The 26679-nt window shown below is 33.2% G+C and overlaps 3 protein-coding genes across 6 annotated transcripts; 2 read left to right on the forward strand and 1 right to left on the reverse strand.

Annotated features, from left to right (window-relative positions):
* The first annotated feature begins 2153 nt into the window (after window positions 1-2153).
* Window positions 2154-11778, forward strand: LOC124920788 (ABC transporter G family member 28-like). Its single transcript, XM_047461350.1, has 14 exons — window positions 2154-2455; window positions 2568-2644; window positions 3410-3679; window positions 4766-4829; window positions 4913-5059; window positions 5188-5222; window positions 6852-6925; window positions 7299-8167; window positions 8909-9205; window positions 10125-10619; window positions 10709-10857; window positions 10939-11228; window positions 11315-11448; window positions 11535-11778. The coding sequence occupies exons 1-14, from the start codon at window positions 2154-2156 to the stop codon at window positions 11689-11691; spliced, it is 3360 nt and encodes a 1119-aa protein (XP_047317306.1). The 3' UTR covers window positions 11692-11778.
* Window positions 11774-14798, reverse strand: LOC124920680 (ATPase GET3B-like). Its single transcript, XM_047461223.1, has 11 exons — window positions 14584-14798; window positions 14108-14319; window positions 13966-14028; window positions 13791-13895; window positions 13587-13661; window positions 13409-13477; window positions 13269-13334; window positions 12575-12655; window positions 12408-12506; window positions 12199-12333; window positions 11774-12118 (listed from the first exon to the last, which is right to left on the reverse strand). The coding sequence occupies exons 1-11, from the start codon at window positions 14711-14713 to the stop codon at window positions 11981-11983; spliced, it is 1173 nt and encodes a 390-aa protein (XP_047317179.1). The 5' UTR covers window positions 14714-14798; the 3' UTR covers window positions 11774-11980.
* Window positions 14799-17744: 2946 nt separating this feature from the next.
* LOC124920681 lies at window positions 17745-25322 on the forward strand. 4 transcript variants are annotated; one of them, XM_047461225.1, is made up of 10 exons: window positions 17745-17942; window positions 18023-18125; window positions 18451-18583; window positions 19725-19911; window positions 20524-20582; window positions 21792-21879; window positions 22016-23004; window positions 23492-23773; window positions 24082-24138; window positions 24922-25322. In XM_047461225.1, the coding sequence occupies exons 3-10, from the start codon at window positions 18470-18472 to the stop codon at window positions 25096-25098; spliced, it is 1953 nt and encodes a 650-aa protein (XP_047317181.1). In that variant the 5' UTR covers window positions 17745-17942; window positions 18023-18125; window positions 18451-18469; the 3' UTR covers window positions 25099-25322. The 4 variants fall into 4 exon arrangements, with proteins under 4 accessions (XP_047317181.1, XP_047317180.1, XP_047317183.1 ...); XM_047461224.1 differs by lacking the exon at window positions 18023-18125; XM_047461227.1 differs by lacking the exon at window positions 18023-18125 and having other exon boundaries at window positions 20524-20561.
* The last annotated feature ends 1357 nt before the right edge of the window (window positions 25323-26679 follow it).

Below are 26679 nucleotides of genomic sequence, written 5' to 3' on the forward strand. Positions count from 1 at the left end.
AGGTATAATTATAGTTATGTATGCTAATGTTTCTTTTCTTTTGAATGGAGGTTTTAAGTTATTATGGATCGATCTTAATGGATGCAGTCATAATTCATGAACTTTGCACTCACCGTCTACGATGTCCTGCAACAGTACAATTTTCCGGTAAGTCTTTACCAAAACGTGTAACAGGATACCAGATTAATCAAAATTCGTACCTTAAGGATACCTTTAGTTACAACATGGAAGGGTAGTAAGAGACAACGCGAAGAACACCACATCATCTTGCGAATTAATCCCATCTCCTTGCACAACCAGCTTCTGCATTATTTCTCACTCAAATAAAAACCTAGATTCAGTTAAACATATGCAGTTAAACATTAACCCACATTAATATGGGAGTTATATATGACACCTTCTATGTTTGACATTATTATATATGTATAGATTATATAATAAGAGAAAAAATAAAAAAGAAAGAGAAATTAGTAATTATGAAAGAAGTGATAAATTAGGAATTATGAAAAAGAGTTAATTTAGTAATGATAAGAGAGAATTTGAGATAAAAACTGGAAAAAAAGAAAAATTAGTAATTATGAAAGGAGAGATAAATTAGTAATTATGAAATGAGATTTAAATTAGAATTTGAGAATTATTATTATTAAGTATATTATATATATATATATATATATAAATAAAAGATGAGGGAGAAAATTTAAAAAAAAATTAATTAGGAATGTAAATTAATATATATAAATTTTAGGTAAAAAATGTTATTTGTTTCTAAAATATTAATTTTTTAAATAAATTAAAATATATATAATCTTTTATTTTATTTTATTATTTAATATATATATATATATATATATATATAAAAGATTAGAGAGAAAATTAAAAAAAAAAATTAATTAGGAAAGTAAATTAATATATATAAATTTGAGGTGAGAGATGTTATTTATTTTTAAAATATTTATTTTTTAAATAAATTAAAATATATATAATCTTTTATTTTATTAAAAAAAGTATAAAATTTATTTGAATGACAATATGAAAAAAATTGTATTTATATAAAATTATTGATAAATGAGAATTATATTATAAATATTTTTACATACAAATAAATAAATATTTAATATTAAATATAAAATTATTAATAAGGTAATATATATTTTATATAATTTGTGTGAAAAAATATATATATTATATGAGAGATAAAATAAAATAAAAACTAAATAAGAAAGATAAATTAATAATTATTATAGGAGAGATAAATTAATATTTATAGATATGTAATTATGATAGAAGAGAGAAAATATGTAAAAATTCAAATGAATACGGTGAAAGCGTGGATGTCAACCTACATTTTTTTTTATTTATTAAGCATAATTATATATATATAGATTACATATAATCATGTTTTCTTTATTACCCCATATTTATTATAAAATTATTTTATTTCTTATAATTTTATTATCAATACTCTTTAAACAAATATAAAGTTATTTATTATATATATAAATATGTAAAAATATATAAATAGAAAAAAATATATTAGAAATATAATGACATTTATTTATATTAACACAAAAATAAATACTAATAATTATATTTTAATTTTACACACATTTGAAATTTAAAGTTGGTTACTAATTGATGCACATAAATATAAACTTTGAATTTTGTATTTATTTGATTAAAATCACTTTGTTTATATATATATATTTTAAAACTTAGTATAATTATATTATTTAAATAAGTATAATATAATATTTTAATATTTATAATCCAAACACATGCAATGCAAATTATGCAATGCATGTATGCCTGCATATTATTTAAAAAAACAACTCACTCTAAAAAATCACAAAAGAAATAAGGTTACTATGACCGAAGTGACGTCGTTTTATTCGTATGTGACAGTTTATTTAACCCGCGGAATTCGAACTCATACGGTTACCAATATGCAAATGCCCATTCTCCCCCTATTTCGTCTCCCCGCCATCCATCGATTTTCTTCCCAAAACAACTAGTGTTTTCCCCTCTGAAGCAAACCCTAGCTAGCTCCACCATTTCCCCAAACCTTGCTCTCATGAGCTTCTCCGTTCCATCTCCTCCCCATCAGGACCCCTGCCAAACCGTCACAACAACTTCACGTTTCCATATTCAACACAATGAACAGCAGACACAAGTTTCCACATCCTATTATCACTGTGGCGTTGGTTTTGATACTTTGGTTCGGTATATTGGGACGAGTAAACTCTGCAGATGACGATTATGAGGCGACTGAAGCGACCGATGCATCGACCGAGGATCCCGATGCGGCCGACGCGCCCGAGGCGGCTCAGTCGACTGAGCCAACTAACCCTGCTGCCGTTCAGATCCTATCACAGCTCATATTTACACAATTTAGTAACATGAGTACTTTCCTTAGCCCCGACATCCGAGCTAAATTGGATTTCTGCATTAAGAATGTGTAAGTCATTTATTTATTTTTATACCTCATATGTCTTTCTGATTACTTGATTTTTTTTGAATGCATAAGTTGGAGATCAGTTTTGGCATCTGAATATTTTCATGTTCTGCAGAGAAGCTGAATGGAATTTGGCATTCAATTTCTCCGCGGATTCTGAATTCTTGTCCAACTGCATACAGAAAACAAAAGGTATAGATTAAGTAGCTTCAATTTGAAATTCATGAGTTTAACATGCTTGAAACAATTCGTTTAATTAATAGACAAAATAATGTTTTGCTTAGAATTAGAAGTTATGTAAATGTAATTAGTCCATATAGAGATGTCTGAAGCAAGATGCTGAAGACTAACGCATTATTCTGCTAACATTCACATAACATTTAGGTGCATCTGTAAGTTAGGTGAAGCTACGATTGTGCTTTTTTTAATAAAAAAAGTAGATAGTTGTGCATCAGTTCAGTACCAGGGCCTGATACCTTAAATGGAAAGAGGAGCTTCTCTTAACCAATATATACAAATTGTTACACTCTTTTTTAAGTAATATATTAACATAATGACTTTTGGTCTACAATAATAAGAAAACCGGCCAAACATAGATGTGGAATGAGCACAGAGGGTATTGTTGAGTGTTGCTACCTAACATGAGATCCAACCTGACTGGGTTACTGCCTATTCAACTTCACTGGACCAGAGGAGTTAAAATTATTCAATGCATCGGCCTCTGCAACTTGATGGATTCATACATATCTGGTCTTTCTCTCATTTATAATAAGTGATAATTTCTTTGCTAGAAAACTCACTTTATCTCTTTATATGCTTGCTCATGTTATATATCTCTTGAGATATTCCTTTTTTATCCATTTGTCTTGTGATTCCTTTTTAGGCTATTTGTATTTCTGCTGCTTGTTGTGTGATCCCTCTAGTTGCAATATCTTCTGATTATTGGTACATATATAGGAGAAGCCATGCAGCGTATCTGCACTTCAGCTGAAATAAGGTTCTACTTCAGAAGCTTCCTTGACAGTGGCTCAAAAAAATATTTGAAGCCCAACATGAACTGCAATTTATCCTCATGGGTTCCTGGATGTGAGCCTGGGTGGTCTTGTAGTGTTGGAAAGGATAAAAAGGTTGACTTCAAGAATTCCAAGGACGTGCCTTCCAGAATCCTTGCCAGTCAGCCTTGCTGTGAAGGTTTCTTCTGTCCACAGGGTATTACTTGTATGATACGTAAGTCTGCCAAGCACAAAAAATTGTCATCTTACGATTCATTTACTTATCTCAAGCACCTTCTCGTGTCATATTTATGTATTGTTATCAATGACACTCATCTTATTATTTTATTTCTTGTTGGTGGTGGTTTCTTAATTTGAACCATTCCATTCACATCAGCTCCTCCATATAGTAATTGCTAAATAATGACCCTGGTCTTGTTTCACTTCTCTACACTACTACAATCCTAATACTAATATCCTTAGATTAGATGTATGACATTTGTGTTTTTGGGACAAGCATATATGAGACCTGTGTAATTCTAAAGGGTGTAAAGAGTAAAGAGATAGTACAAAGAATATCATGCGGTGTGACTATATACGTAACTGTTGAAGTCATCCTTTCTTCAAATTAAATCATGTGAATACTTCAACACATTGCATTTTCATGTGAGTACTTCAACAAATTTTTTCTTCCGCAAAAGAAATTAAACACATTGCTTGGTACATTTACAAGCTTGGTTCTCCCAGATGAAATTAATCGACATATTGCAGATTCCATAACGGTTCATTCCTTAGAAGTTGTAAATCTTTGGGATCTCAGGATTGGTTTAGTTGTCTGGTTTAATACTTCTCTCTCAATTTCTATCTGTTTTCTCTATAATCTCTAACTTGCTAGATATATACAGTCTACAATATTGACACATCCTTACAAAAATGATATATCACACGATTCGAACATCATATATTCTAGGAATATAGTCTTTGGCTTCACTCTTAGCATATTGCATTTTATCCTTGGCGAGTAATTTAAGGACTGTTATATTTACAATTCATTGTGTCAAAACACTAAGAGCATACATGTGTACTATTTATTTTAAATCTATTCTAAAAAAAAATGTAGTTAAAACCATATGATTTTTTTTTTGAATTTAGGAAGCTAGCACGACTCCCACAGGACCCCACTTCAACTTAAGGCGTTCTTAGTGGGATGAGTTGACTAATGTGCTCATAGAACATGTATTGAATAAGAAAAAAGTGAGAGATTTCATTTTGTTACTTTCTGTGTACTGGAGTTCTGACTTATAAGTATTTTTTTATGAAGCTTGTCCATTAGGTGCTTACTGTCCTCTTGCCACTCTAAACAAGACTTCTGGTGTATGTGACCCGTAAGATTCTTCTTCTTGGGATTATTATCTAATCGTTCTTTTGATTTATCAGTGAAATAAAACCACTCGAAACAAAATTTCAGGTACCATTATCAGACTCCTCAAGGACAGACGAATCATACTTGTGGTGGAGCAGATATGTGGGCGGATATCTTAAGCAGTAGACCGGTATTCTGTTCCGCAGGATCATACTGTCCGACTACTATCAAAAGAGTTCCTTGCAGTAGGGGGTATTGTTGTTATCCCAGAACTTGTATTTGTCAGTAGTTACATATCTTTTGTATTCCTCTGTTCATATTTTTGTCAACCTTGTTAACTATCATACTTGCACTGATTATCACCCTTTTTCCTATGTCAGACACTACTGCAGAACTGGTTCTACAACTCAAACAAGTTAGTTCCTTGTTTGTTTTTTTTCAAGAATGCACTTTATTGTCTTGCATTTTCCCCTATGGTATATGTAACGTTTGAACACATCTTGCGCTCTTTTTAATAATTGTTGACCTTTTTCAAAAAAATATTTCCCCTATGGTATAGGGGAGTTGTAATTTGCATTTTCTATACTTAGTATTGAAAATATTGAAGGATCATATGATACATAGACAGTTTGATAATAACTGTACATGCACCATAGGTTTGGTAAATTTCTGGATGAATACCTTAATGAACGTCCTGATGTACGGGGCAGAATGCCAGAGCAGATATCACAATGCATAATCATTACATAGTTTTGGATATGAAAGCAGAGAGTAGTACATCTTAATTTATCCTTCTTTCTTGAGCAATTGTGGCTTACAATATGAATCAGTGTGATGGTTTAACTTCTTTTTTGGGGGAATTAAAGGAGAACTAGCCTGACAACCCACAGTCATGGTCTCCCACTTAAACTCAAAGCGCTTTCAGATGGAATCGAACCCGTGACCTTTTGGTCTCTTAAGCCGACTCTTACCACTGGGTTACCTTGGTGGGGTGATGGTTTAACTTTAAGTTCACGTGCAGTGATTTGAAGCACTTCTGTTTTGGAAACAAAGGGGCCATTTGTTTAGGCTTCTTGTCACTTCAATAACCTTGGACCTTAGTCAAAGACGACTTAAGCCATTGTCCAGAGAAAAGAAAGCATTAAGGTTGGCTAAGAATGTTGTTGTGCACAATAGTTATTAGTGTTGCCAACATTGAACAAACAATACAAACCTTAGCATCCTGACCATAGTGAATCTATACAAACAACCTTATCAGTGGTATTGGTTTAAAAGCTAAATCCTCTAAAAAGCCTAAAAAAGTCTCTCCCAGTGACTTAGTTATAAAATGAATATCGATAATACAGAATTTCTATAACTAACAACAACATTGAGAATGAAGTAATGGTATTAACCCCCGAACCTACATAGCTTTCCTAATTTTCTAGTGCCAAAAAAATGTACTGTAAAAGCATGTAGACTACCTTGTTCTATCAGAAAAGTAGGAAGGTAGTGTGAAAATTGATGGACGACTAAACCCACTAGGGTGGTTCAAGTGCCAAGAGTCAGTGCCTAAGAGACCAAAAGTCACGGGCTTGATTCCCACTTAGAACACCTTAATTTGAAGTGGAAGTCTAGAGTATCATGCTAACTTGCTACACTAAAAAAAAAAATGAAATTTGATGGACAACAGCAAAAAAAATAAAATCCTGGAGCATTGGCTGTTTTTACATGGCTTATTGAGAGCAAAACTCTGCTGCTAGATATTAATGAATTTTCCGTACAACAAATAATATCTAAGTATATGTGATATATTTATATTTCACAAAATGCAATTTTCCTGCATTAGTTCTCTTAAACTTTCCCTGTAATTATAGTTGTTTCTTGGTCACTCTAGAGAAACTGCCTGCAAATGTGTATTGGGACTATTGGAATAACAAAAATTAAATTAATTGGTATAGCTTTTTTGTACCATTCTGTTTTTCCTATCTTCATATTTTGGTATACTTCACTTATTCTGATCTGATGGTCTCAAATAATGTCATTCATGTGGATGGCTTTGTAGGATGCTTTCGTTTGGCTACTTGTGAAGAAAAAACTGAAAATCAGAATATTACTGCATATGGAATCCTCCTTTTTGTAAGTGATTACCTCTAGATTATACTGTTGAAGCATGTACTTGACATGAAACTCAAAACTATATGCAGAACTGTAATATCACTCTCTCTACGAGGGGTGTTCATGTTAAAGAACTGTAAAAAGGGGATCAAATACAAAGAAATTTAGATTCTTTTGAGTTCAAAGTATTTCCATGCGGTGCATATCCCCTTTTCCTTGGTTGAACAAACATGTAGAAGGAAACCTTTGATCCTATCAATCCCAAAACACTTTTCTTGGAAATCTCTTCTAACCCGTTCTTTCCATAGCATCCAGCATATGATAAGGGGGTCTACTTTCCCAAAAATAATACACTCAGAAAGCATATAGTTGATTTTATCTATTCACAATGTAGGTTGGGTTAATGCTGGTGATGCTCATTATGTACAACTGCTCTGATCAAGTCCTCAGCACTAGAGAGAAGAACAAAGAAAAATCCAGAGAAGCTGCTGCAAGAAGTGCAAAAGAAACTGCACAAGCACGTGAACGATGGAAAACTGCAAAAGATGCAGCCAAAAAGGGTGCGTCTGGACTGCAAACTAGTTTATCACGGACATTTTCTCGCAAAAGATCATCAAATTCCCAAGATTTTAAAGGCACAGGCCAAGTGAAATCTGGATCAGATGTGCCTGCGAATGCATCTCAGGCCAAAGGAACGAGAAAGGAAGATAGTGACTTCCATGATATAGATGAGGACCCAGATAACCATGAGGGCTTTAATATGCAGATTGGAAATAAAAACATGAAAAAACCACCAAAAGGTAAGGAGCTGCATAGTCGTAGCTCCATTTTTAGATATGCTTATGGCCAAATTGAGAAGGAAAAAGCTCTGCAGGAGCAACATAAGAACTTATCTTTCTCGGGAATTATTTCAATGGCCTCTGATGGTGAACCTAACAACAGGCCTACAATTGAGGTTGAATTCAAGGATTTGACGCTTACTTTAAAAGGAACAAACAGGCATATCATGAGGTGTGTTTCTGGGAAAATTATGCCTGGTCGAGTTTCTGCTGTCATGGGGCCGTCTGGGGCAGGGAAAACTACATTCCTTTCGGCCTTAGCTGGAAAGGCAACTGGGTGCACAAGGAGTGGTCAGATTCTTATTAATGGAAAGCCAGATTCAATTCATTGTTACAAGAAAATTGTTGGGTTTGTGCCCCAAGATGATATAGTGCATGGGAATCTAACAGTTGAGGAAAATCTATGGTTTAGTGCCAAATGCAGGTAATTACATTGTTGTTACTATCACGTCCAATTGTCTTTTTACCTCTTCTTGAGCATGCTCAAAAAACATGTGCTTCTATAGCTTAGACTTACTTGAACCACATTACAAGGCAATGACAAATGTGTTATGGAATTATCATTTTAAATCCATGCATTGATTATCTTATGTTCAATAGCTTCACAACCTCAGGAATCAGTATGATAAAAGCTAGTCTGCAAGGGTAACCAAACTCAACGTTCTCAACCTTTTTCCAATTAACACCATTACATTTCGTGGATATAATATTCCTAATTATACTTTTCCTAGTTCTCAACATTTTCACTTTATTATCCTCATTTCTGTTGTTTCAATTGTGTTTATTTCTCATGGTCTTACACCAACACAGGACATGCTAGGTTTTGTAGCTCTTCTACAGAATCAGTTTTAGTTGTAGTAAAGTTGTTTTATCACATAAAATATGAATGCTATTTCCATTTGTCCTGTTTGCTTTCACCTGAAACAATCATCTATTTATAAGCACATGCTTCAGTGCTAGGTATACTCATAAAAAAACACTTAATTGATTAGGTACCACTTCATCAGATGCATAAAATCAAATTCACAATGGTAACCTTCAACACAGAACTATTTGCCATAACATTTCCTTTTATATTCACAGTACTTTTCTTCTGTTTGTTTTGCTTTACTGTTTTACTCATGCAGATTGATTTTCCCTTAGTTTGACATAGCTTTGTTCATAGACTTCCAGCTGAGCTGCCTAAAATGGAAAAGGTTCTAGTTGTTGAAAGAGTTATAGAGTCTTTGGGATTGCAGTCTGTCCGAGATTCCATGGTGGGATCTGTAGAGAAACGAGGAATATCTGGAGGTCAAAGGAAGCGAGTGAATGTTGGGTTAGAAATGGTTATGGAACCTTCCCTTTTAATCTTAGATGAGCCAACTTCTGGTTTGGACAGTTCATCTTCACAATTACTTCTTAGGGCACTTCGTCGGGAAGCCCAGGAAGGCGTAAATATTTCCATGGTTGTTCACCAACCGAGGTAATTTAAGCTTGCACCTTGTTTTACTGATTTCTTGGAAACTTGTAACAGTATTGCCCGTCATCACATTATATCTAAAATCTTGTTCATATACTTCTGAGTTCTTTTCATTATAAATTTGTCTTGTTCAAGTTTTTCAAATTCTTCATCAACTACCCATGACATGTTTTTTTCTTTCTTTCATTATTTGTGAAATTTCAGAATAAGGTCCGAACGAGATGTGGTATATGAGAATTTTTCAGGATAATATCTAAACATTTAGCTGATAGGAAATATTATCTATGTGAATACAAAATGCTTTTTTTGCGGAATTTAGAGTAGGTAAATTGTGTGTTAATATTATTCTTTAAATACATACATGATGATACATCACTCAATGTACACAAGAAATATAGAATTATGAGATATTTTAGGTAATCTTTTATCCTAGAATCATGAAATAATAGAGAGAGAAACATAGGGTCATCATCATAATTGCACAATTAATCCTCATAACATGATTCCATTTATAATCCTACTGTAGTTCTAATACTAATAACTAGATAAACTTGAATGTGAACAATATCTTACTAGTTAACTAAAATAAGTAACAATAATTGTATAATAAGCATATGTACATAACTAACAATTATCGTTTTCTAATTAAGTTAACCCTCCGACCACATGCCCCTGGAAACTTATTCACTTTTGTTGAGTAATGCTCCAACTTTTTCTATCTGTTAACTGTGTATTCTATGCTTTCTTCATTTCTTTCCAAAGCAAATGAAATGTACATAATTTTGTGGTGTGAAATAACAAGATATAAACACTTGAGAGGATTTAGAGGAACTTGTCACATTTTTAAACTCAGTTTCGTTCAATTTAAACTTATACTTGATTGAAGTAACAGAAGATGTATAATATGTTGGTGGTGCTTCAGCTATACCTTGTTCCAGATGTTCGATGACTTGATACTCCTAGCTAAAGGTGGTCTGACAGCTTATCACGGACCAGTAAAAAAGGTTGAAGAATACTTTGAAGGGCTTGGTATTACAGTACCGGAACGCATTAATCCTCCTGACCATTTCATAGACATTCTTGAAGGAATAGTAAAGCCAACTGCAGCTTCAGGCATAAATTTTAAGGAACTTCCACTGAGATGGATGCTTCACAACGGGTATGCAGTGCCACAGGATATGTTAAACACTGCTGGAGGACTGAAATCATCGGCTTCTGGGAATGATTCAGCTCACGGAGGAATGATCTCATCTGCTGCATCAGAGAGCCTTTCTTTTGTAGGTGAAATACTCAAGGACTTGAGATTTCATGCAGAATTGAAGATAGACTTTATACTTCATAACTTCTTAAGGTCCGCAGACCTATCCAACCGCAACACCCCTAATGTGTTTGAGCAATACAGACAGTTTCTTGGAAGGTGAATAATGATGATTTTCTTTTTAAGATGATGATGCTGATGAAGCAGTTAAAACCTACCTACATTTTAATATTTGGGATATATTTCAGGATTGGCAAGCAACGGATGCGTGAAGCCATGATACAGGCGATAGATCTTCTGATTTTATTATTGGCTGGAATCTGCCTGGGAACGCTTGCTAAAGTGAGCGACGAGACCTTTGGGGCAACTGGATATACGTATACCGTTATTGCAGTTTGTAAGTAAAATAAATAAAATGCCTTCTTAGTTTTACGTGCTGACAATCGAGTTTTCTAATAATAGATTGTATTTGTTGCAGCTCTTCTGACTGGAATAGCAGCTCTGAGATCATTCTCTCTGGATAAACTACACTACTGGAGAGAGAGTGCTTCTGGGATGAGCAGCTTGGCTTACTTCATGGCAAAGGATACAGTGGATCTTCTCAACACAATATTAAAACCAATGGTGTATCTTTCAATGTTCTATTTCTTCAACAATCCAAGATCCTCCTTTTTGGACAATTATATTGTTTTGGTTTGTCTTGTGTACTGCGTCACTGGAATAGCTTATGCATTTGCCATATACCTCCAACCAGGTCCAGCCCAACTGGTAAGTCTTTGTTTGTTTGCTGTCCTCTTTCGAATAAAAGAAAAGAACATTTAAGTTTTTACCTTTTCCCAATTATATCTTTGCAGTGGTCTGTGCTTGTTCCTGTTGTGTTAACTCTCATAGCAAACCAGACGAATCCCGGAGATTTCCTCAAGAGCCTACAAGACATTTGTTACACCAAATGGGCTTTGGAGGCATTTGTTGTCGCCAACGTTGAAAAGTGAGTCTCTCTTATCTCTTACTACACACTTTATATTTTTAGAGTGGCGGTTTGGTTGGTTAGTTTGAATGAATAAATAAATGCAGGTATTCTGGTGTGTGGTTGGTAACAAGATGTGGTTCACTGATGAGCAGCAATTATAAGCTGGATGACTGGTTTCCTTGTTTAATTTACCTCATCATTGCTGGCATAGTTAGTAGGACAGTTGCATACTTTTGCTTAGTCACCTTCCAGAAGAAATAACTAAACCTCCCCTTCATGCTTCCAATTTTCTTCTCTTTCTATTCTACAAGAACAATATGCCTAACTTGTATACACAGATAGATTTCAGGAAATCTCGCAGAATATAAATTGAACATAACCATGACTCAAATGGTGACAATACAATTTGAAAAGATCGTTGTTAATGTTCTAATTACCTAAAGCAGCCTGCAAAAGTAAAGCGTGAACAATTCCTGTGAAAATTTTCTCTCTTTAAAAGGTCAGCAAACCTCATGTTTGGTTTTCTGGACATCTGATATAGCGTTTGATTTCATCTCCAAATCATGTCTCCCATGTACTTAAGAGCTGGAACACCTCTAATCTCCAAATCAAATAAAGGTGCTTCCATCATGGACAGATCACTAAGTATAGGATCATTCTTTATCAAATCAATGGCCCTCAATTGATCCTGCAACGGGAGCAAATCAGTTCTGAAATAACTTTAAATGTATATTAACAAAGGAAAAATATATATAAGAATTTGGTTACCTTCCTTTTCATTGAGCAAAAGTTGCAGTTTGATGATGATTGAGGTAATACTTGATTCACAATAATCCTTTGCACAGGAACATTATCCTTCTTCAGTGACCCACACAACCGAGATGACTCGCTTACAGCCATAACCTTCTCAGAAAGTTAAGTTAAAAAAAGAAGCTATCACAAAAGACAAATCCACTACGATGAACAAGATAGTGTACCGTGGGAATTGTTACTATGATGAATTCAGTGGTCTCTGGGTTATGGAAAAGCTTGTGCACTTCTTTCATCTTTGCTCTTAGTTGCTCCAGCTTGTCACTCTGCTAGTCAGTAAGAGACAACTCAAAAACATGTGTGAAAGAAATATGTGATAAAACTCAATACTTACAGTATCCAATTTTGGTTGCGCATCCTCTTTCCCAAACATGGATTTGAAAGCATTTTTCGCTGAAGATATAGTTTTCTTTAGCTGGTGGTCAGATGGAATCGAAACAGTTACTATACATCATAGCTCATTCTCACATAAGGTGTTGTAATAATTAAACTGCCTATCATAATCTGAGACTATTAATAAATAAATCACACCCTTCAATTTTTAGTTCATGACTAACAACTGAGGGTAATTCATCTACAAAAAGTAAGAGGTTGAGATCTTAAGTTCTATTCACACTTAAAGCATGTTGATTGAAGTGGAGGTTCATGGCAGTGGAATATGTGCTAGCCTTTTTCAGGAAAAAGAAGAAGTAAAGAGTCTATTTCCACAAGTAAAATTGTTTAAAAACAGGATTACCCACAAACTTTTAAAATCTAGAGCAAATAAGCCCTTGGGATTTATCATGCTTTTCTTGATTTAGTTAAACATGAGAGCATGGTGTAGGAAAAATGTGTAAGAGTGTTTTTTTATTATAAAAAAACTATGTTTGTCACAAGGCTATTTTGGTCCCAAAGGGGAGAATTTGCCCTATTTTAAAGAAGTTCAAGTGCAAATATGTTGTTTTCCCGCATAATGACATCCAATGTTTGAAACTGATATTCCTACAAATTAATTGGTATAACCCGTCCATACCATAGATCATACATACCTTCATCATCTTGCCAATAGATGCATCCATGAAGTCAGGCAATGCTAAAAGTCTTAGTGTATGCCCCTATATAAAAGGAAACTAAATATTACAGGACGGTCATCATCAAGATTAGTTGAGTTAAACAGAGCTTTATTTACTGTTGGTGCTGTGTCCAGAATGATGCGTGTGAACGTGCTATATTCTGGTAACTCAAGGATGTTCATAACCTGTAAGGCAATGATTTATAGTTTAGTTTCATGAAGAAAATGGTCATGCAATTGTATAGAAAATAGAAAACATTGGCCTTTATTCATAGCCAAAGAAGTCCATACATGCCTTGGAGATTGCAATAGCTTCATCCATACCAGGCGGAGGATTGTCCAACAGCTCTCCTATTTTCAGTTCTTCCAGCTGTGACATTATGGAGAAAGAAAGTAAATCAAATCAGGTTAGACCAGATTAATGCATCCATGTACTTGATGCAATACTGGTCATTATGCGTCTGGAAATAAGGTATTTTAAGAACTGGATCTACATTACCTGTTCGGCAAGTGCTCCAAGTCCCATCCCGTCCATCATGTTCTTGATACCACCTTGTCTTTGGGCTGCAGACATCAATTCTTCCTTTGCTTTCTCCGGATTTATCTACCATAAGTCAAATAAATCATCCAAATGAAATTCAGGAATCTATATCGATGAGCACCTAAATAATTACCTCAAGTGCATATAGTGGAGATTCCGTTCCTTGTACATGAACAAGCGCCCCTCCTGTTAAATTCTGGATAAATTGTCCAGAAATTCCCGTTAGAATTAAACAACATAGTTTACACACAAACTTCCATGTTTCATCGAGTAACCTGGTCGAAAGAATCACTCAATGAATGAGCAGGATCAGTGGAAACCACAATGGTAGGATGTCCATGATTTGCAAATCTAACAGCAAGGCTTGCTGCACAGCTAGTTTTTCCAACACCTCCTTTGCCACCCAACATGTAATACTTACGTTCATTCGTAGCAATCATCGATTCAAATTTCGCAACTGCTCCTACAGCCGTAGCTATCGAACGCACTGAAGACATACAAATTGAATATGTTCATGACTAGTGACTAGTATAATAAGGCAGCAGTTACATGTGTGTTCTCCTATCCACATGTTAGATGCAATGCAACATTCTTCAACAATTATTCCCTAGTATCTCTAAAAATTTCTAAGTAAAGCATGATAGATTTTCATAAACTCGTTTTCTAGCGAATGCTTGGATGTGTAAGGAATTAAAATGTAAGAAAGCGAATACGGATAGGAAAACGAAAGGAAAATGGAAGGCGATTGCACCTTGAAAGGAGTATGTATACGAATTTACATTGACGAGTTGATCCGAACGAGAACCGAAGCTTCCGGTGATCCTTCTGAGCGAGCAATAGCCGTTGGAAGTGTGAATGCGACGGAGAATGGTGGCCGCCATTGACGAATGGAAATTAAGCTCTTTGAGAGGACCTGCGTTTTGCTGGAGAGAGAGAGAGAAGAAAGTGGAGGGAAAGCTAACCGAGGCGGCGTCTTACTTCAGTCAGTTCAGTGCTTCCACGGGCCTTATAATATTCTTGTATAAGATACAAACAAGTACCTGAACTTTTATTCAAAATGCACTTATCTCTTCGACTTTATATAATAATCACTTAGGACAGTGATGGATAAGGGTGTTCAATATTTGGTCTGAACCGAATATCCGACCGAATTCGAATTTACCGAATTCGAATAAACCGAATTCGAATTACATTTTCGATTTTCGAATCGAATTTTAAACCGATTCGAATTCAAATACGGTTTTCGGTTTGGTTTTCGAGTTTAGGTTTTAACTCGAAAATCAAACCGAAAAACGAATTCATTTTTATTATTTATTTTTATTATATATTATATAACTTATTACATATTATATATTAAATTATCATGGGCCTCCTATTAGATCCCTACATTAAATCCATAATCCCTATTTCATTTTCCCCTTTCTCTAGTTGTCCACACCTCTCAACCGCCATATATTGTCATCGTCGATACTGTTTTATTTTCGTCGTTTAATTATCGAATATATATTAGCGTTAGTCACTAAGTTTGCGTGATTTATATTTTTTTTATAATTTAAGTATATAAGATCTCTTTAACAAATTATTTATTTTGTTAACTCTTTTAAAAAAAATTATCTTATAGGTAGGTGATGTTCTATATTTGGTCTAAACCGAATATCCGACCGAATTCGAACCGAATTCGAATTCACCGAATTCGAATAAACCGAATTCGAATTTATTCAAATCAGTTCGGTTTTCGAATTTGCTTAAAAAAAATAAAAATTCGAAGAACCCGAACCGCAAACTCGAATAACCCGAAAACCGAACCGATGAACACCCCTAGTGATGAATAACTTATTTAATATAAGTTTGTAGAGAAACATGTTAAAAATAATAAGATAAAATAAAAAAAACTTATTTTAAAAGTCAAACAAATGTTAAATACAACTATAAAAAAAAATAAGACTAAAAGACATTTTTTTTTTTATTTTAATAAAATTATCTACTATATATTAAAATATTATTAGGTTTTTACTTTCATTATCTTCTCTCCGATGGCACATAAGAGTTAACTAGTTCTTCTTTATTTATATTAGTGTTAATTAATTCTTGATCTCCCGGATCTATCATAATATTGATCTCCGTTGCCTTCGATTAGGCAAAACTTTAAATTTCCTTTCATTTTCCTTGTATTCGATCGAATCAAAAGTAAATTTTATTTTTTCTAATCTTATAGATTTTATTTTATTAGATTGATCTGGATAGAAATGTTTGTAGATCAAATTATATTTTATTTCAAACATTTATTTGATTACAGAATTCTTTCTGTTATATTATTTGATTCAATTTTATTTATTTATTTGCTAACTGTTATTGTTTGGAATTCTAGTAAAAGTGGCACATATAGAAGGTTAACTAAATAAGATTTGAGTCTTTATATATGTTTATGCGGTTGATCGATCTTTAGTAGAGTGATTTTAATTTATTGACTCAACTCCAAATAATCTAATGTTCTTTTATGTTGGTATAAAAATAGTTTTAAAAGAGATTAAGAAGAGAATAATATAAATATATTTAGGGAATGGTATAGAAATAGTTTAAGAAGAGAGTAAGAAGAGAAAATATAGATAGATTTAGAGAACATATCTGTAAGGTGTTTGACGTAATGCATCTGTGTTGTTTGACATATTAATAAGTATTATTAAAAGCAGAAAAAACATTAGATTCTTTGGTGTTGTAGTCAATAAATTAAAATAACTCCAACTTGATGAGGCGCATAAACATATATAAATATTTGAATCTTATTTAATTAACCTGATGCATATGCCACTCTTTCTAAAACTCTAAACAAAAACAATAACGGTTAACAAATAAAAAAAATTAGATAAAAAATATAACTAAAAAATATAACTAAAGGATAAAAATATAAAAAAAAGAATTATGTAATTAAATAAGTGTTTGAAACAGAAAGAAATATAATTTCATTTACAGATATTTCTATCAAGATTAATCTAATAAAAGAAAATCTAGAAAATTAGAAAAAATAAAATTTACCTGATTTAATCGAATACAGGAAGATAAAAGGAAATTGAAAGTTTTATTCGGTAATCGAAGGCAATAGAGATAGATATGATAGATGTGGAGATCGATAATCAATTAACACTGATATAAATGAAGTAGTTAACTCTTTTGTGTGCCGGTCCAAAAAGAATACTATCAGAGATAGAAGAGAGAAAATAGAGATGAAGATAAAAAAGTAAAAATAATAGTAATTCAATATATAGTAAGTAATTTTATTAAAATTATAAGGGTAAAGAGTTTTTTTTGTCTTTTCTTTAGAGTTCCATGTTTAGCATTTTTTTAACTTTTAAAATAAACTTCTTATTTTAATTTATTATTTTTAAATTTTTTTACTAAAATTTATAAAAATAAGTGATTATAACAATGTGTTATCAAACAATTTTATATTAAATAAATTCTTAATATATTAAATTAAATAATAAGTTAATTTATCACACGGCCTAATAAATCTAAAAATTAATACTTAATTAAAAAAATATTCAAAACGTATCTAAATTTTATTTTATTTAAAAACGTGTAATTAAAAAAACACAAATAATAAAATTTTGTCCATTAAAAAATATCAAATAAATAAAATTGTAATGAACTCAACTCAATTCAGTGAAAACAATTTTAAGCAGCAATTGAGCATTCATTATTTAATCAATCAAATCCATTTTGCTTCGGTTGGTTAACGGTTTAAGCAATAGAAAACATTAATAATTTTCACGCGCTAGGCACGTGTCCGTCACGGACTCAAATGCTCAAATTCAATTCGCCTTTGTAAAGATTTGACGTCCGTTCCAGGAATAGCAAAAACCAGTCAGTAGGAGCAGTAGCTTTCTTTTTCTTTCATTTCTCTTTACTTTTCCTTTTCTCTCTCATTCATTTCATTTCGCCCAATTCTCTTCTATGAATTCTCTCTCTCTTAATTGGTTCATCTTCTCTGTCGGAATGTGATTATGTCTTCGTCTTCTCTGAAGATGATCTACAAAATGGGATATTCTCTTTGAATTTTTTTCATTTTTGAAGAGTTCACTGCTTTCTTCCGTGTTCTCCGGTCAAAAGAAGGTACTTTCTTGAATCGTTTACCCTTTTTTTTTTTCTTTTCTTTTGCTGTCGGAATACAGTACATTCTTCGCTTGAACCAGCTTCTCCTCCGCATTTGTTTACATTCTTCATGACAAAACACACGAGCATGCATGCCAACTTGTTGCTTTGTCCGTGTTCGATTTCCCCTTTACAGCTTTTTGGGTGAGTAATTTTAGAAACAGACTTCTGTATTGTGTGCTGTATTTTAGATATTACTGTAGCAGAATCAGAATGCAAAGCAAAATCAGGTGAATTTATGCTAGTAAAAGTTCCATTTTAGTACTTGATTTCTCTGGTTGAGCAGATAATTAGCCTGGAAGAGTAAGTAAGCCTGGTAAAAGCTATTTTTCGGACTTAAAAAAAGATGGGTGTTGTTTTTTAATGTTAGTGGGTGATTCTGAACCAATTCTATTCATGAAGATTAGTTATTTGAGCACGGTTTATGCTTCTTCTTTTTTATCAGTTGATGGTAGTTTACTGTCCATAGTTTCAGCTAATTCAAGACAATGTCGGAAGATAGTCATGGAAATACCAAGTCTAGGCCAATGTTAAATGGACCTGACGATGATTTACATGTTTTTGATGAACTTCCTAGCATGTTTTCTGAGAACCCTCCCCAGGTATTAATTATCTCTAGTTAATTTTATATCTTTAATTTAAGTAATTGTCTAGCTAGATTGAATGCTTTTTACTACTCTTGAGTCATGGCTAAGGGAATAATCTATGTATTTGCATACTTAGTTGCTTTTGTCTTTTGATATATAATGTCCTTTCTTTCCCCACCCGCTTGCCTCAAAATGTTCATCTATTGTGCTCTTTCCAGATTGTCCACCAACGAGTAAGGTGATGAGCTTCCATTGCGTGTGGATGATCATATCGTAATACTTCCTAGTTAATTAGTACTCTCCCTGACCCACTTTTTTTTTTTTTTGGTGATATCGTTGAGTTTGGTGCATGTCATAGAAATTTAGAATGCAGTAGATTATATAGCTGAAAAGAAGATCCTTTTAAATTAAGCATCATTATTATTTGATGTATCTTTGAATGAGTAAATAATAGTAGATAAGAGAATATAATGAAGAAATTAAAATAATAACCTAAAGTTGGGGATTGTTTTCAAACCAACTCGAGTGCAGTATTGGGGTGGGGCAAGGATGTTAAGGCTAAAATCTGCCATTCTCTTCCCTGTACACAGCATTGGAAGTTTAATGATACTCTTTATTATTAAGTATTTGTCGCCATACTCAGTTCTGTGACCATAATGTTGAGTTCTATTAAAGTTCAGGGCATGTTTATAGATCTATGTGCTGTGTGCATCTATGTGTATTTTGTTTTTGAAAAAGGTGAACTTTTATTAAAAAAAGAGCAAAATGTGTTCAAACGTTACAAAAGGGAAGGAAAAAAACAAAACAACAAATAAGAAAACAACGTAAGAATTTTAAATGCCAATAAGATCGAAAATTTTTCATCCCGTACAAGCCTCTCTTTTTCGGATTTGAAATGAACGCGTGTAACATAAATCCTTTGAGACGCTCGTATCCATAACTTTTCCCTTCGAAAGCTCTTCTATTTCTTTCTTTCCGGATTGTCTTTCTTTCATTACTTGTGCATCTATTTGTTTAACTAGGCATAAATATGTAGTTACAATATTTTCTTATTTATCCTTGCAGGTGTACTCGTGAGCTCTAAGAACATTTTTCATTACTTTAAATGCTCATGTATTTGGGAAAATGGCTGTTGATATGTCTTCTTTTTCTTTAGGTTGAGGGAGATCCATGGTTTTTTCATTCCTCTGAAGATTTAGTGGGGGTTGATCATTTCTTATCTGAACCTAGATGCAACAATTTAGGTGTCGATGTTCTCAGTTTCAGCTCAATTGTTCATCAGAAGTGCTACAATATCCAAGAACTTTCAGTTGTTGATTATGGTTCTGTGAAAGTTGAAGATGGTAACAGTTACACATCTTTTATCTGTTATAGTGCAAAGCTGCACAAAACAGTACCTACTTGGTTTTCTCTGGAAATATTTATGTTCAAGGAAACATAACTGTAGAAGTTGCAAAGTTAAATCACAAGAGATAGAAGTCCATCTGAACTAATAGTTGATATAAAGCATGTATGAATTTCTTACACTGAGCTATATTAAGCAATCAATTATTCATCACCAATTTTTTTATATACAGTAGTAGTTGGCAGTTGTCTAATGAACCTTCCTCAATTAATCACACAATGCAATGGTGGATTATTGCAAGGAATGGAGAAGCAAGATAGAAAATTATTTTAAAGTACATAAGATCACAGTAGTTCTCTCTCTACCAAATGTACAGCACCTTTTTTTGTGTCTGTTTCAGTGTTAAGAAACTTCAATTAAGCGCTTAGAGTCACAAACATTCAAATCTTTAAGCCACATAATAGTGTGTGAATTTGTGATTAAGAAAAATTAGTCCATTGCATACTGTGTTCATGAGTGTATGGGATGATATCAACTGCATACCTTCCTATTTTTGTAGATTACTTCCTAGTTTATTTTCTGAAATGATGTTTCATTTGATTTCTCTCAGGCGTGCCAGGTTCAAACATACAAGAGCATAGGGAAGAAGTATGTTTATCTTCAAGCACTGTATGTACATGTTTTTGTGTAATAATCTTCTAATTATATTATTTTATCTACGAGCTTATCAAGCATACTTGTTTATGTGATGGGGAAAAATCCATTCTATGTTTTATCGAGAATTCATATTTGCATTATAGTGGCATGTTTCTGTTTCTTATCAGAATATTTTAACAGAATGTCTTTGCTTCAACCTAGAAAAATAAATCTTCTCTATCTTTTTTGCTATATTACTGTGGTATCAAGAGTTTTGCATGTGTTACATATTCCCGGATAAATATCTGTCATTTGGTAGTGGCTCTACTTAGTTGCCATAAAAGATTATATTCTTGATTATGCCACTTAATTTTCCTTCTGCTAATGCTTCTAGAATTCTAGATTATAAATATTAGTTTAAACAACTTTTCATATCATTGCAGCTCCATGTTTTCAGCTTGAGGTATTAATCTCTTTTTCTGTTAAGTCTTCAATGGAATAATAAAATCAATAAATTTCTTGTGGATGATTGAGGGCATGGTAATTTAAACACTTGATCTTCAATGGGAAACAAGTGGATAAATCCAAATATCTATGTATTATTTCTGTTTTGAATATATAACTGGATCTGTTCGCGTTAGCTAATTCAAATTTCTTGCATGATCGCATTTTCAGATATATACCTGGACACAGTTAATTATTATAGACAAAGGCCTTGCATAATTCCATTTTTGGGTCCAAACTTTGGTGTCTGTAAAACATAAGGACACTTACCTAATCTATTTAAAACATATTCACTTTGTCTTTGATGCAATTAAATCTTACATCATTATATTGATTTTATAAGAAACTAAAATGTTTATGTACATTTTATTTGACTCAAATGTCAGTGTATTCTTTACTTCTAATTTTGCCTACTTCCAGTTCTCCTTGAAAACATATCTTTCATATACAAATGTTTTTTCTTAAAGGATTTTCCGGTGTTTGCATTCAGTCTTTGTAATACTGGTTCATATGGCAAGTCCTATCCGGGAACAATGTTTGATCATCTTTTGCTCAAATATGAAGCTCGGTTGGCAAGATGGCTATCGACACTACCATTTTGATTTGATTATTCCAATCTGACCTTTTTGAACCTGGATTTATTTTAGTGGTGGCTTGCAGAAATTTGTGTGTTATCTTTTATGTTTCCTTATGCCCCAAACAACATATAAAATTAACTTTTATATACTGTTTCTATAGCTGGCTGATGGAATCTCCAAAGCAACTGATACTATGGCGTGTGAAGAGAGACAAATTGCCCGTGATACATGTGAAGATTATCTACTTGGTAAGTGAATTTGGAAATATAAACTCGAACTGTGAATGTCCTTCTCCCCTAAAAAAGATAAAGATATTTTTTTAAAATAAATACATGCTAAAGGTGTTAGTGTTTTACTAACATTTTGGGCACATTCTTTCCCCAGATAACGAGTTTGGTGATGAGGCCTTCAAAGCAAGTCCTACTAGAGGGTCTGATGAGGAAAACATAACCTTCAAAAGCACAACCCATGTTTCTGGTCAATTAAGCTACGGTGCTCAAATATCTGAACTCTCCATGGAAAATGCCCCTTTACTGGAGGCTACAAGTGATGAGAGTTATTCATTGTTTGATGAAATGTCTATTCATGAGTTACACACGGCATTCTCTAATATATTTGGACGTGAAACGACTGTTACAGACAAGCAATGGCTGAAGTGCCGTCTCTCATTCGGATTGCATAATAATTTTGAGACCAGCACTGATTTGAGCAACATAAAATGTCCTTTGAATTCCGATGAATGCAATGTCGTACAAATCTCGCCTACAACTGGTGCCTATTCTGGGAGAGACCCAAAACCCTTAAATGACCTTATTAGTTTCAATATAAAACCAAGGATAAGAAGTTTGACATGGGAAACATGTGGCGATAATGATTCAACAGTACACATGTCTTCTGAACCAGATCAGATTGATACATTTTTTTCTGAACGAGAAGATAAAGTAATCTCCCCCCTTACAGAAAAGAGATTGCGGAAGCCACCTAAGAGGTATATTGAAGAATCATTAAAGAAAGGCACAAGGCATCGAAAGAGGAGATGTGGTGTTTGGGATGATACCCATTCAAAGGTAGAAATGCTGCAATACCAGTCTTGCAAGCAACCACGGCAAAAAAGATTTGGTGTCAAATCATTGGTAAAGGAGGATTCTTTTTTAGGTAATTGTATTCAGGTTCCTTTTGGTGAACCAGTTCCCCAGCATGAAAAGAAAAGAACCTCTATTCGGGTTCCTTTTAGCAAACCAATTCCCAAGCAAGAAAAGACAAGGAGTGTTATTCGTCTTCCTTTAAGTGAACCTGTTCCTGAGCCAGAAAGGAAAAGAACTTGCATTCGGGTTCCTATTAGGGAAATGGTCCCGAAGCAGGAAACTGAAAAGGTGACTGCTTAATCTTCATACCTAAATTGACTTTATATTCATATTTAATTTTTTTTACTTGGAGCTTGTTTGATGCAATGTTTCTCTGGAAATAATCCGATTTTTGGAGAAAAACTTATTTGATGAAAAAGTGGATTATTTGTGTTAAATGCCTAAGATATCCTTTGTATTTAATATTTAAAGATGTTATAGAAAATAAACTAACGGTATGTTAGTCAGTTATTTGAATGATTTGATTGATGATGGGCTAATGAGTTATTTGGATTAAATCGAAATAACCCTTCATCAATTAAGGTCTAACTCCGAAGTGTCTTGAGGCTTTTGTTTTTATATGTTTTTACATGGAATGGATTATGGTCTAACTTCTGAATCACGTGAAATGGATTATGGGTAAATCAATATGTTCTACCGTATGCATAAATCATCAATTTGTAATAGTTCAAGCTTTCTCTTAAAGGACATTGCGATGATGAGAAATTTGTTCCAGGGACACTATTCCAGGGCTCTTGAAGAAACTAGGTTACTGGGTTGGAATGCAGACTCAAATACGGAATCCTTTTCAACGGAATCATTGGATGGAGTCTCCGATAACGAGAATGCAGCAGGGAGTAAGGAGGGTAAGTGCAGAAGGAAACACCATATATATTGGTCCCACTCGGAGGTGTTGAAGTTGGTTGAAGGTGTTTCTCGATGTGGTGTTGGAAGATGGAGCGAGATAAAAAAACAACTCTTCCAATCTTCGGCAAACCGCACATCAGTTGACCTGAAGGTAGTCTTTGTTGGTTGGGTTGTACTCCCTCTGTGCTCTGATTGACACTTCCGCCCCTGCGGAGTTTAAAATAAGAAGCGAAATAGGTTAAAAAGAGTGATTCATGTGACAAAATTAGCCTCAACTAGAAAAGTAAATACCAATGTCATTGAAGCAAAAATAATATATATACTTTGATTAGATCAAAGAAATATCAATTTTTTTGGCACAATAGAAAAAGGCACCAGTGTAAATGTGTAAAAAAAAATTGACTTACTGTTTTAAGTCCTTAAGATGTTCACAATCTTTCTTTACCGCTTGGTTTTCAGGACAAATGGAGAAATCTTCTTAGGGCCAGTTGTCCAACATTGCAAAGCAAGAGAGAGGTATATTGTCTTTTGTACTTGTATTACAATAGTTTTGCTACAAAGTCGTAAACATGTTCTTCTTGCAAACCGAGTTATGACAGTTTTCACGTGTGATTACTAGTTGCATGGAACAGTTAATGCCCTGTGTGGAATAATCAAATGAAGCTTATCAATTAAAATTACATATATATTTCTACTAGAATACTTTTTTTTGAAAGGATTTCTATAAAAATGTTAATATATAAAAAAATATGTCCATCTCTCCATTTGAAAATCCACACCCTGAAACTCTCCTGAAAATGCTTTTCTATCAATAAATAATGCTCATGCATTCATAACTAGGTGAGCATTTTATTACCAGTCACATAATTTAGAGTTGTACTCCTAGACAGTGTTTGTATTTAGGGTATTTCTCTTGTGCTAGATATTGTGCAGTCAGACATGGCTTATTTTGTTACAAAATTGTTTTCTGTTTAAACTCGTCTATATTTTTTAAGACAGCGACAGGCTAAGGGAAGGCCTTTCTATTTTCCAATCCACAAAATGCTATTGATAATTTCGTCATATAAGCACGCAGAACAGGGCACCTGTTTCAGTTTTCAACAGTAACATCAAACGTAGGAAAAAATACATTGTTTGTTATAGAGCTTATTTTCTCTTAATCATAAACGTTTGTGGCTATTTTTCTTCTAAACAATAATAGGGCAGATTTTCTTGCTCCATTTCGATGTGGACCTGCACCTAGAGAAATAAATTGTGTTGTTTGGTTTCTCTATGGTGGAATTTGTGTGGGTTTCGCAGGTTCAGTCTCGAAGAAAGCAAGGTGCGCAAGCAATACCAAAGTCGGTTCAGGACCGTGTAAGGGAGTTGGCTGCTCTTTACCCTTATCCAAAGAAACAAGGTAGTAGGGCTTTGCCAATAATTCCTACAAAAGCATGTGATCGTCAACTGATACCTCTGCCTAACTGTTGTTATTAAGTGCGTGTACAGTTTTATTCCATCCTTTTAAAAATTGCTGGAAACCATTTATTAGATTTAGCTGGATTGTTGGAATACACACTTTGGTGTTGTAACGCATTTAGGAAAGCCCAAATTACCCTTATGATTGGGATATATAGTTGTGCTTGGTGATGAACCTAACAAGTAACACGAGAAAAAAAATGATCTCAACATCTCAATATTGAGTTCTTTTTTCTGATTAATTCTCAATTTGGCCCTTTTTAGTTTTAAGTTTTGTTTGAAATAGTACTTCATTTTCTCTTCTAATACTAAATCACTGTTATCACATCAAGATGTTTTTAGGCCTTGAAAAATGAAGATTATGAAATGAGGAATATTTGACTACTTGAAAACACATAACTATTAAAGTCATATGTGTGCATTTCTTTTTCTTTTGAAATAAATGATAATTTCATTAAAAATCTTAGTCAATTCGAAGGTTGCATAGCCGATAAAAATAGAAATTTATGTAGTGAAATCATAGAAGACCTAATTTAATCCATGGGTAAACTATCCCTGAAATTATAGAAGAAGAAAAAACTAATTTCATTCAAAGGAAAACTGTGGGAAGTCAAAGATCGTTTTCTTCACCTGATGTTATAGTTGATCCTAGAAGATATGCATAGCTGCTATGTTTTCAATTTTATTTCTCATTATTTTTTATCAGTTCTTGGCCGGTTCCTTATGTCTTCTCTGTTATGTTCCTTCATAGTATTTGGCATTTCAGACACTCCCTTAAATTAGTTTAAATAATACAATCATAAAGCTTATGCTTCTTTGGGACTTTTTTGTTTTGAATTTCATCTTCACATTACTAATTATCAAGCTTAAATTTCATCACTAAACATATTTATTATGAAAGGATATTAATGTTAACAAAGGCAAGGTAACAAATTGAAGTCATTAAGGTTTAGTACTTATTCAAAAAGTTATTTATTTATGTTTATCCATCCATAGTTTGCTTTAGTAAAAGCTTAAGCTTAGAAACAGCTGTATAGTACTCTCTTTTTTAACCTTTTCAATCATAATTTCTCATAAAGTAACGAGACATTAATATATTAGCTGGAAGAAGTTCTAGAAATTGTTTGTTGTTAAGTTTTGTTTTAGGACTAATAAGAAAGCTATCTCTTATTTATTTTCTTAGTTACATTACATCCCATAGCTATGATCATACTATACTATAATACTCATCAAACTTATAAGACAACCTAATAGTTACTTGAAAATAGATGATCTTTTTGGTTACTTGTTCGAGAACCATGATCTTTGGCTCTGGTACAGTACTCTCTTTTTTTAACCTTTTCAATCATAATTTCTCATAAAGTAAGAGACATTAATATATTAATTGGAAGAAGTTCTAGAAATTGTTTGTTGTCAAGTTTTGTTTTAGGACTAATAAGAAAGCTATCTCTTATTTATTTTCTTAGTTACATTACATCCCATAGCTATGATCATACTATACTATAATACTTATCAAACTTATAAGACAACCTAATAGTTACTTGAAAATAGATGATCTTTTTGGTTACTTGTTCGAGAACTATGATCTTTGGCTCTGGT

Source organism: Impatiens glandulifera, chromosome 1 (genome assembly GCF_907164915.1).
Source record: "Impatiens glandulifera chromosome 1, dImpGla2.1, whole genome shotgun sequence".
Lineage (NCBI taxonomy): Eukaryota > Viridiplantae > Streptophyta > Magnoliopsida > Ericales > Balsaminaceae > Impatiens > Impatiens glandulifera.

Excerpts from the sequence above, each read along its gene's own strand:
- LOC124920788 (XM_047461350.1), top strand. The coding sequence starts at position 2,154 with ATGAACAGCAGACACAAGTTTCCACATCCTATTATCACTGTGGCGTTG. Across the intron at positions 8,168-8,908 it reads TGGTTTAGTGCCAAATGCAG|ACTTCCAGCTGAGCTGCCTA; the intron begins GTAATTACATTG and ends CTTTGTTCATAG. Across the intron at positions 10,858-10,938 it reads GTATACCGTTATTGCAGTTT|CTCTTCTGACTGGAATAGCA; the intron begins GTAAGTAAAATA and ends TATTTGTTGCAG.
- LOC124920680 (XM_047461223.1), bottom strand. The coding sequence starts at position 14,713 with ATGGCGGCCACCATTCTCCGTCGCATTCACACTTCCAACGGCTATTGC. Across the intron at positions 13,896-13,965 it reads CTCCACTATATGCACTTGAG|ATAAATCCGGAGAAAGCAAA; the intron begins GTAATTATTTAG and ends GACTTATGGTAG. Across the intron at positions 13,335-13,408 it reads TTCTGGACACAGCACCAACA|GGGCATACACTAAGACTTTT; the intron begins GTAAATAAAGCT and ends CCTTTTATATAG.
- LOC124920681 (XM_047461225.1), top strand. The coding sequence starts at position 18,470 with ATGTCGGAAGATAGTCATGGAAATACCAAGTCTAGGCCAATGTTAAAT. Across the intron at positions 20,583-21,791 it reads TATGTTTATCTTCAAGCACT|CTGGCTGATGGAATCTCCAA; the intron begins GTATGTACATGT and ends CTGTTTCTATAG. Across the intron at positions 24,139-24,921 it reads CATTGCAAAGCAAGAGAGAG|GTTCAGTCTCGAAGAAAGCA; the intron begins GTATATTGTCTT and ends TGGGTTTCGCAG.